The following is an 11,311-nucleotide window of genomic DNA, read 5'->3' on the forward strand; positions in this document are numbered from 1 at the left end:
AAAGGCACCAGTGTAAATTTAGAGGAAAGTGTTTCAAGGGTTATTATTTCAAGCAGAGTCAACTGTGTTGGTTGCTACTGAGGAAGGTATGAAGCAAAATAAAGACAAGAGGTTTAACTTCAACAAGATATTGGTCACTGGCAACCTCAGATCTGTTTGCCTGGAGTGGTCAGATGAAAGCCTGGTTAGAGTGAGTTGTGGAGCAAATGGGAGGTGATGAGTAGAGGCAATGAATGCAACTCTTTTTTTCTTTAAATACTTTTTTTTTTTTTTTTTTTTATCCTCACCCGAGGACATTTTTTCATTTTCTGTTCAGATAGAGTGGGAGGGAGAGAGAGGAAGAAGGAAGAGAGAGAGAGAGAAACATCAATGTGAAGGGACACATCGAGTGGCTGCCACCCACACGACCAACCAGGGCCGGGGACAAACTGCAACTGAGGTACATGCCCTTAGCGGGAACCGAACCCGGGTCTCTCTGTACCGCAGGCCGACGCTCCAACCGCTGAGCCAAACTGGCCAGGGCTTTAAATACTTTTTAAAATTGATTTTAGAAAGAGGGAAGGGGAGAGGGAGAGAGAGATAGAAACACTGATGAGAGAGAACATCGATTGGCTATCTCCTGCATGCCTCCCAATAGTGATCGGGCCCACAACCCGGGCATGTGTCCTAACCAGGAATCAAACCGGCGACCTCCTGGTGCATGGGTGGATGCTCAACCATTGAGCCACACTGGCCGGGGAATGAATATAACTCTTTTGAGTAGTTTTGTTGTCAAGAGAAATGGTGCGGTAGCTGGAGAAAGATGTCAGACTAAAAGAGATACTATTTTTCGATGAATGATATTGAGACATGTTCCTATCTCAAAGAGAGTGACTCTCATTTGATTCTGCACTTAATAACAGTGACCACTCTAGGTCTCTTGAAATACTTTTATCGTTAATTTCTCTGACACAACATTTAGCTTGTTTTCTTCCTATCCCTACCAGCTCCTCCTTCTCAGTATCTCTTTTTCTTTTTATTCGTATGGAATTTATTAGGGTGACGTTGGTTAATAAAATTATATAGGTCTCAAATGTACAATTCTATAATACATCATATGTATATTGAATTGTGTGTTTACTCCCCAAATTCAAGTCCCCTTCCATCACTGTTTATCCCCCCTTTACCCTCTTCTACCTGCCCTCACCCTCTTTTCCCTCTGGTAATCACCATACTGTTGTCTGTGTCTATGAGGGTTATTTTTTGGCTTGATCCCTTCACCTCTTCTCAGTCTCATTTGCTTATTCACTATCCTCCATCATAAAGGGCTAACCTGTATGGTCGTATAGGTTATAAGCTGCACAAACATTAGGGGACCCTGTTTATGCTAACTACCACATGAATGGTGACCCCAGAGTCATACCATGCACACTCCGCACAGTTGGCACAATTCTATTTGTTGATCTTATTACCAGTGTCAGAACATATTTTTATTTGAAGCACATAGAAACATTATACGATGCTGTGTGGGTTTAAGGTCAGTAATAGAAGTGTGGTTAGCCAATACTGAAGCTAAACCACAATGGCAGTAATATTATACTTATGAAGGAATTGAATCTTGAGAACCAATAAAAAATGTTTGATTTCTGAAAAATGTTCACCTAAAGTAATTGTAAAAAAAAAACAAAACAAAAAACTTGAACAAGACATTTTCTCCCTCCATTTAATTTACCTTTTCAAAGAAACAAACTGAGGTAGAGATAGTAAATCTCTACATTGAAAATCAGTTGTGCTGCTTGAACCTGAGTCTTGACCTCTCTCCTTGAACAACACAAGCTTCAGCATCTGCTCCAGCTTCTCCACAAACTATTGGACCCTGGGTTTTGTACAGTCGCCAAGTCATCTGCCCCAGCTGTCTAGTAGTGTGTCCAGGTTCTATGCAGGTGCCAAGAACTTGGGTTCCTGGATCCATGTGTCCCAATCTACCATCATGTGGGGCAGCCGGGGTCTGGGTTATTGGCTTCAGGATGGCTGGAGGTCTGAAGGGCATAGGGGCATCCAGAGTGAGAAGGAGACTATGTAATGCCTGAGTGACCACCAGGCCTCCTACCTGGAGACGTTGAAAAGCCTGGAGGCTAATCAAAGACTGGAGAGCAAACTCTGGGAACATATGTAAAAGAAGGGACCCCAGGTCAGAGACTAGGGGCATTATTTCAAGACCATCAAGGTCCTGAGGGCTCAGATCTTTGCAGGTTCTGTGGACAATGCCTGCATTATTCTGCAGAGTGACAATGCCTGTTTTGTTACTGATGACTTCAGAGTCAAGAATGAGATGGGGTTGGCCATGTACTAGTCTATGGAGAGTGACATAAATGGGATCCAAATGTCACTGATGGTACTAGTGTCACTCAGCTACAGCTGGAGACTGAGATCGAGGCTCTCAAGGAGGAGCTGCTCTTTGTGAAGAAGAACCACAAGGAGGAAGTAAATAGTCTGCAAATCAGATTGCCAACTCTGGGTTGACCGTAGAGTTGGATGCCCCCATATCTCAGGATCTCAGCAAGATCATGGCAGACATCTGGGCCCAGTATGACAAGCTGGCTGAGAAGAACTGGGAGGAGCTTGACAAGTACTCATCCCAGCATACTGAGGAGAACACCACAGTGGTCATCTCTCAGACCACTGACATAGGAGCTACTGAGTTTAGTCATGGAGATGAGATATATGGTCCAGTCCTTGGACATTGACCTGGACTCAATAAGGAATCTGAAGGCCAGTTTGAAGAACAGCCTGAAGGAGTGGAGATGTGCTATGCCATGCAGATGGAACAGCTCAATGGGATCCTGCTGCACCTAGAGTCAGAGCTGACCCAGCCATGGGCAGAGGGTCTGTGCCAAACCCAGGGGTATGAGGCCCTGCTGAACATTAAGGTAAAGCTGGAGGTTGAAATCGCCACTAACTGGTACCTGCTGAAAGAATGGGAGGACCTTGATTTTGGTGATGCCCTGGACAACAGCAGCTCCATACAATCCATCCAAAAGACCATTACCCACAAGACTGTGGATGGCAAAATGGTATCTGAGTTCAACAACACCCAAATTCTGAGACACTAAGGCAGCAGAAGTGGGGCATCCCTTGCGGGGGAGGGCGGGCACAAAAAGTTAGGATATCATTGAAAAAAGGGAAAAGAAAAAAGAAAATTATTTGCAAATTGGGGAAAAGACACTGCAGATCATTAACCCATCCTACCTTTTGGAAACATAAGAAGCAACAGTTAACATCTACATGTATTGTGGAGATAAAGAAAAGCTCTCTATTTAACAAAATTAATTCAACTTGCCTAAATAATTGGAGAGAACCCACATATCTATCAAAGGTGAATGTATGTACAATTGATGGGTTTAACCTTACAGTGAAATACTATTCAGAAAAAAAGAAAACAATGAGCTATTGATACACACTACCACATGGATAAATCTTGTTTTTTTTTTGTTTGTTTGTTTTTAATCTCACCCGAGGATATTTTTCCATTTTTTTGACAGATAGGAGGGAGAGAGGGGAAGGGAGAGAGAGTGAGAAACATCGACGTGAAGGGACACATCGAGTGGCTGCCACCCGCACGACCAACCAGGGCCGGGGACAAACTGCAACCGAGGTACGTGCCCTTAGCAGGAACTGAACCCAGGTCTCTCCAGACCGCAGGCCGACACTCTAACCGCTGAGCCAAACTGGCCAGGGCCACATGGATAAATCTTAAAATAATTATCCTGAGTGAAAGAGATCAGACAAAAAAGAATTTTACTATATGATTACATTTACATAAACTTCCAGAAAAATACAACGAATCTATTATGACACAAAGCAGCAGATCAGTGGCAGCCTTGGGGGAGGGAAAAGGCAGAAGGAAGGGATGACAAAGGGACATGAGTAAACTTAGGGTGATGGATAGGTCCATCATCCTGATTGTAGTTGTGGTTTCATGGATGTCCACATATGTCAAAACTTATATGTGAATTATACCTCAATAAAGCTGTAAAAAAAATTTAAAGAAAAAAGGATGCTCAATTTCTGCATGTCTGAAATTAATTTATGCAACTTTTGATCTAATATCAAAAAGTGAAACACAGTAATTGTTTTCTAGGATAGCAGTGAAAATGTCATTAGAATGTTACAACAAGATTCATAAAACCAAGTGCCACTTTAAAATGCAAATTCTTTCACTTTCTGGTTGCATTTTTAGTTCTACCTTTATTTATTTATTATTTTTTAATCCTCAATCAAGGATATTCTTCCACTGGTTTTTAGAGACACTGAAAGGGAAGGAGGGAGGGAGGGAAGGAGGAAGGGAGGGAGGGAAGGAGGGAGAGAGAGAGAGAGAAAGAGAGAGAGAGAGATGTAGGAGAGACAACTCTATTGGCCACCTCCCACGCAGTTGAGGTTCAAACCTGCAACTGAGGTGTGCACCCTTGACTGGGAATTGAACCTGAGACCTTTTGGTCCTGGGGCTGAGGCTCTGACCCCTGAGCCAAACCAGCCAGAGCCAGTTCTACCTTTAAAGGAAAGTATATGTCTTGTGCTTACTTCTTAAACACAAACAACACAACAGTATTTGATTTATTGCACTTCTATGACACTTTAAACTAGCTTGGATTCAGAAGTTCAGTACCTGCACATATGTAACACACATTCATTCCAAATTCATCTTCAACAACATTAATGAACAGTGTCCGTGTGCTTTTTGTGGCTGTGTCAGCTAGCTTATCTCTGATGAAGTTTCCTTCTGCATTTCTAGTCGGTGGTGAACTCCATCCTACAACCATACTGCCTTTGTCTGAGAATCATTTAAGAAGAGGGTAAAACAGCGACTAACTTCAAAGAACAAGAAGCAGCAATGCCTGGTGCAACTATTTATTGCCTTTATCTCAGCTCCTAATGCTAGTGTGTACCCCGTGCAGGCATCATGACTTCTTGTTGACTGATATTGCCAAACTTAATTAACTTACACATTTTACTTAACCTAGAAACAAAACAAAACAAGAAGGGAACCACCTGTTACAGTACTTTGAGATCACTGGGTGGATGCACAATGTGTGAACTATCATTCTCAGAATTTAAACTGCTCCTGGCAGGCACCCAGGGAGCAGTTAAGGTGTGCATTTATTGCTGGACTTTGGCACAAGACTGGTGGCGTTCTAGGACTAGTTAGGTGGGTGGAGATGAGCATGCCTCAGCAAAATAATTGAGTATCATGAACATGACTTTTGATAGCAATAACATTAGAGTAATCAGGGATCACTGTTTCTTGACTCAGAAACCACAAATTTAAAAAATGAAAATGAGTTACTTCAAGAAATTAGTTAAAAATCAAAATATACAAATTAAAAGTCTTACTATTGATTAGATGGAGAATTGACAGTTATGAGAAATAATCTTGATAGTAATAGGTACTACAGTAATACAATTTTTTCTTGTTTTTTGTTTTTGTGTATGTGTGTGTGGGTTGGGGGGGGTTGGGCCAGTAGGTAAGGAAGAAAAGATGCTATACATATTACAATATTACTTTTTCTCCAGACCGTAAATTTAATCATAACTTTGATTAGTTACTATTATGTATATGTGGAAAATCAAACAAATTCTAATATTGCTTGAATTCTATTGTTGAGTACATGATTATGAAAGGAAATAAAATAGAACTATAGATTTTTATTTCTGGTTTTCTTTTCCGAGGTCATAGGGCATGAAGATCAAGACTTTACTATAGATCAAAATAAAATTAACTTTTAGTTTTCTTAAACATTTAGAAGTGTGATGGGTGACAGAAAAATGCATACTAATTTATAATGAAAACAAATAATAATCTCTAAATTCCACTTAAGCAATTTGAACTTCTTCAGCCATTTGGAAGTCTTTAAAAATATAGAATGCATACTTTTAAAAATCCAGATTTAAAGACTGAAAATGAGATGGTAATTTACTGACTTTAAAGATGATTCTCGTTATGTTTTAGATAACATTGACTTCTCTTGACAGGGAGTCAGGGAGACAGAAAAAGGTACATATCATTCTTGGCTGCATTCCTCAGCTGTAACTTGCCTACCATGAGTTCTGGACAGTGCAGTAAGTAGACAGAGATAGAGATCCTGGAAGGAAAGAACCATGCTAAGACTAGTGAGTTCTACAAAGTCGTCTGGTGATCATTTTAGTGTGTTTTCTAGATTAATTTAAAAATGAACAGGTACACAGTATTCATTTGCATAGTAATTATTGAGTTTGATCTGCTTATTGTTTAATAAAATTGCTTCAATTTTTTGTTTGTTTTAGGACTCATGCCAGTTGCACAACAGCCTGTTTACTGTGCTTCGAAGCATGGCATAATCGGATTCACGCGCTCAGCAGCGGTGAGGACATGACCACCACAATATCTCTTTTTCTCTCTCATGTACATATATGTAGCATGAGCCCTATCTAGTCAAGGGGAATAAATTCAGAATTTAATACATCTGAGTAAAAGAAAAATATTATATTTCTATCTTTATTATAAAAAATACTTTCAGATCACATAAAGGACCAAATAAAGAAGAGATCATTTTTAAATGAGGTAGATTCTAAACACAGATGTGTTATTGAAAAATACGCTAAGGCTAAATAATGGGAAGACAGTCTTTAATTTTAAAATTGACTCCAAATCTAAAAAGTATTAGCTTCAGCCTTCTTTAAATAGAATTTTTAGTATGCTGCAGCCACTGGAGACGCAATAAAAATGAGTGAGAGCCTGGGGGCAGGCAGAAGGGGTAGGGCAGGAATTTGCTTGGGAGAGTAGTCAAGGATGACGTTTCTATGGAGGTCTAGCGTGAAAGGTGTACAGAGCTTATAGAAAATATGTTAGACCTAAATGACTACATACATTGATAATGTAAAGTGGAAATGCCTGCCTTTTCATAATGACTGGGGAAAAAAAGGTAGTTTGGATGAAGCTAGATGAGTAAGGGGAAGTATGATGAGAAATGACTGAAAATGTAAGTATGAGCCAGACCAGGAGGAATTTATGGATTATAGTAATGAGCTTGGATCTTATTCAATGTGAAGCCATTACACACAGGAGTGACAAGATCAGATTTCCCTTTCAGCAAGACCATTCTGGCTGCTATTTAGAAAATACATTGAGAGGACAAGTGTAGAAGAGGTGAGGACATTAGAAAGTCTCTGCAGTGGTTAGTCTAGATGAGAAAGAGAATGAGACCAGACAGATGAAGAGAAAAATATTAACAGAAGAAATACTACGGATAAAGAGAACAAGAAGATAAGCAACTCTCACAATCTTAATTTAAATGTATTGAAATTTTTAATTTAATTTGCAAAGACTTAATTCAGCTTAATGAACACATAAGGTACTAAAAAGCACAATAAAGCTCAACAACCAGAAATCTCGTATTTACGATTACAAGACTGCAAACTTACACAGTCTACTCTTATTTCTGGCAGTTATGTTCTCAGATCACTCGTACACACTGAATTAGAGAAGTTTCTTTGAGCCTCTGGTCACAGTTTCATCAGTCAATTAATGCATGTGAATTTCTGTTTGAAGTTTTATGTGAATTTCTGCCTAAATATACCTTATTTAATTTGTATTGTATTGACACTGAACTTATGGCCACTGGCACTTATACCTCATGCTTGAGTGCAGCTTACCTAACACCCGCATTGGCTCTGTAAGGCACAGTACAGCCCTCTTAGCAACAGGAGACAGCACTTCAGCACTATGCTGTGTGGGGGTGTGGGGTGCATTTTAAATAGCAATAGCGAAATCAATAGCAAAAAGCACAAAAAGAAAAACGTGGACTAAGTACACTGTGAAAAGGACAATTGTTTATAGTTAGAAGAGCTGAAACAAGAAAACAGAACATTATTTTGTTTGATTTTATTTGGAACATCGGCATTGGGCAGCTTATGTTTCTCGCTGCTCTGTGCTTGCCCACGAATGACCCGAAAGCTCCCTATTTATTTTGGTAGGGTTACAAATAAATTTTAGTAAGTAAGCAAATAGAATCCTCAAATAATCAACTACATTTTGTTTTATAAATAGTTCAAATAAGTCAATAGTTTGAAAACTAAGCCAAAGATTAATAGTCTGAAACTACTTACATTTGTCTTCCAGATAATTAAGAGTATCTTTAGTATCAATCAAAGTCTTAAAACTTTCCACTAAGAGCATTTTCTTTTTTTTAAGTGCAAACTATTTTATTTTATTTTATTTTATTTTATTTTTGTTAGAGATGTTTCTCCTTTTTTACCCCATTGATACCCTCCTCCCCACCCCACCCCCACCCCCGTCCCTGGCTTTGTTGTTCATGTCCACTGGTTATGCATACATGCATATAAGTTCTGTGGTTTATCTCTTCCCACCCCCCACCACCCCCTCTTCTGAGGGTTGTCAGTCTGTACCCTACTTCTGTTCCACTAACAGCATTTTCAAGCAAATATTCTGTTACACAACCTTAATCTTTGAAAGAAAACTTGGGATATTAATTTTAAACCAGCTTCTTGCCTTCAAGTTCCTGCAGAGTTCACTAGATAAGAGCAGCTTAGATAATTATTTTTAGGAGTTGTCCAGTAATACTGATTTTTAAAAAATTAATTAGGTGAAGATTTCAGGAATTAATTCATCACTTTAGATACACATTCTTTTACTTTCTGCTACCAGCCAACTTTCACATCGTGATTGTTATAAAGCCCAGAGGAAATCTGACTACTGTTATTCATATCAGAGTCTTTTGAATAACTTTAATTATCAGTTTGTCTTGTGGGGTGCATTTATAAAACTACGGAAACCTGCAGCCGTCTTTTTTCAATTGGCAGATGGCTGCTATTCTTATGAACAGTGGTGTGAGAATGAATGCCATTTGCCCAGGCTTTGTCAATACACCCATCCTTGAATCCATTGAAAAAGAAGAAAACATGGGACAATATATAGAATATACGGGCCCCATCAAGGATATGATGAAATACTATGGGATTTTGGAGTAAGTAAAACTGTACCTATCTTTTTTATATATGATGGAGCATTGTACTAACTACACATAAGTAATAAATAGTGGGAAAAAAATAAGGTTTTAAATTTGAGAAACTAATGCTAACTTCAAAATTTTGGTTTGGCCAACTCTAAAATAAATTTTTTTCTGGGTTGCTGAAGAGAATGTGTTTATACATTAGGAATTTTGCTATAAGATATAGACAATGCATCATTAATACCTTCAGCCACAATCAGATATTATTTAGAAAGGTGATGTTTAGTTGCCTTTGGAAGGAATGATTCCTTATCTGCCTAAATTCCAAGCGATATTTACATATAGTCTTTGTGAAACTTCATATGGCCCCCTAACTTCAACCCTCTTTTTTTATTAATTTGTTTTTGTTACAGATGTTTCTCCTTTATCCCCATTGACACCCTCCTCCCGATCCCCCCCACCCTTCCCCAGCTTTGTTGTCTATGTCCATTGTTCAACCATTTTTTAAAAAAAACATGTTTTTATTGATTTTTTTAGAGAGAGAGGAAAGGAGAGAGGGATAGAAACATAGATGTGAGAGAGATACATCTACTGACTGCTTCCTGCATGCCCCCTACTAGGGATCGAGCCAGCCACCCCAGCATGTGCCCTGACCGGAATCTAACTGGGTCCTCTCTGTTCATGGGATGGTGCTCAATCCACTGAGCGGCACCATCCAGGCCTTCAACCACTTTTATAATAATCAGTTGATCACACATATGTTTGGTGAACAAGGCCTGAGTTAGAGCAGTTGGAGTTTCACAGTACAAAGTCATAGCTATCGTACTGATGGAATCAGACCATCTGGGATCAAGTCCGGCTGCATTTATGACCATGAATTTATCCATCAGGCTCAGTTTTCTCACAGGTAAAATGGGGATAATACTAAAACTAACTTAGGGGACTTTTGAGAGTCCACAAATAAGTTGATAGATATAAAGTACTTAAAACAGCAAAAGATTCAATAAATGTTAGCTAAAATTCTTTCTATTTGTACTCTAATGACATTTCTATCTGATGAAATCTAAGATCTACTGATACGGTAAAAATTAGAAAATAATTTTGTCAATTTAATAATAAATATAAATTTATAAGTCCTTCCTGTCAAAATGGCAGAAGGTTAGACATAGAAATCTACCACTAAATTTATTATATAATTTAATTTAGTTAATATGTAATTGAATAAAAAAATGGAGGTAACAATAGTTTCCCAATATACATTTCCCTATTATATGTTAAAGGTAGTAAATTATTCAAAAGTACCCCAAAATTGAAGTGAAAATTGTGCCTTCATCTTCAGTCTTAAAATGCCAGTGTTTCACCCTGCCTGGTGTGGCTCAGTTGATTGAATGTTCCCTTAGGCGCAGGGAGGTTGCTGGTTCGATTCTCAATCAGGGCCAATTGATGTTTCTCTCTCTCCCTTTCCCTTCCTCTTTCTTTCTAAGATTAAATAAATAAATAAATAAATACACCACGTTTCCTTTACTTTTAGCCCATCGATGATTGCCAATGGATCAATAACCCTCATTGAAGATGATGCTTTAAATGGCGCTATTATGAAGATCACAACTTCTAAGGGAATTCATTTTCAAGACTATGATGCAACTCCATTTCATGTAAAGGCTCAGTGAACATCTTATTTATCAGCCATAATTGAAAATAATCACAAATGACTCATATTCAGACCATATCTTCATTTGGATATAGCTTTTAGAATGAAATGTTATTGTGTGACACTTTCTTTCATACATTTGATGTTAGCTTTGTTTCCTACATGATTAGTCAAATATATATTTCAAAAATTAGGAACTGTCAAAAATATAATGTGGACCAAAGCTAGGTTTTATCCTTAATGATTAAAACAAAGGATATCCAAGGAATATTCTGCTTTTCAAAAAATGTATTTAAATTCGTGGTTCATAAATATTAAAGATTTTTAGAACATCATTTTAAATGAGATACTTCAATTGTTACTTAAATAAAAACAGATGTAAAAAAAAAACCCTCATTTTTTTTATATATATTACTATTTAAAAGAGGGAGGCTACCTACAATGGCAAATATTTAGTAACAATAACTTTTACCTATTTACCATCTTTCAGCTGAACATTTCAGCTCTTTAAAAATGTGGCATGCCCGCCCAGTGTGGCTCAGTGGTTGAACATTGACCTATACACCAGGAGGTCGCCAGTTCCATTCCCTGCCCAGGTTGTGGGCCAAATCCCCAGTGGGGGGCATGCAGGAGGCGGCCAATCGATGTTCTCTCTTATTGATGTTTCTATCTTTGT

The 11,311-nt window shown here is 38.4% G+C and overlaps 1 protein-coding gene across 2 annotated transcripts in view; it reads left to right on the top strand.

The window, feature by feature from the left end:
* HPGD (15-hydroxyprostaglandin dehydrogenase) overlaps positions 1-11,021 on the top strand; it is a 31,016-nt gene extending 19,995 nt beyond the window's left edge. Inside the window, exons 5-7 of one of the 2 annotated variants that reach the window (XM_036240629.1) lie at positions 6,301-6,377; positions 8,836-8,999; positions 10,516-11,019. In XM_036240629.1, the coding sequence (XP_036096522.1) occupies positions 6,301-6,377; positions 8,836-8,999; positions 10,516-10,654 (380 nt within the window). In that variant the 3' untranslated portion in view covers positions 10,655-11,019. Of the gene's footprint in view, positions 1-6,300; positions 6,378-8,835; positions 9,000-10,515 lie in introns of both variants that reach the window. The other variant, XM_036240631.1, reaches the window with a different exon arrangement.
* The last annotated feature ends 290 nt before the right edge of the window (positions 11,022-11,311 follow it).

The sequence above is a fragment of the Molossus molossus genome, unplaced genomic scaffold (assembly GCF_014108415.1).
Source record: "Molossus molossus isolate mMolMol1 unplaced genomic scaffold, mMolMol1.p scaffold_m16_p_4, whole genome shotgun sequence".
Lineage (NCBI taxonomy): Eukaryota > Metazoa > Chordata > Mammalia > Chiroptera > Molossidae > Molossus > Molossus molossus.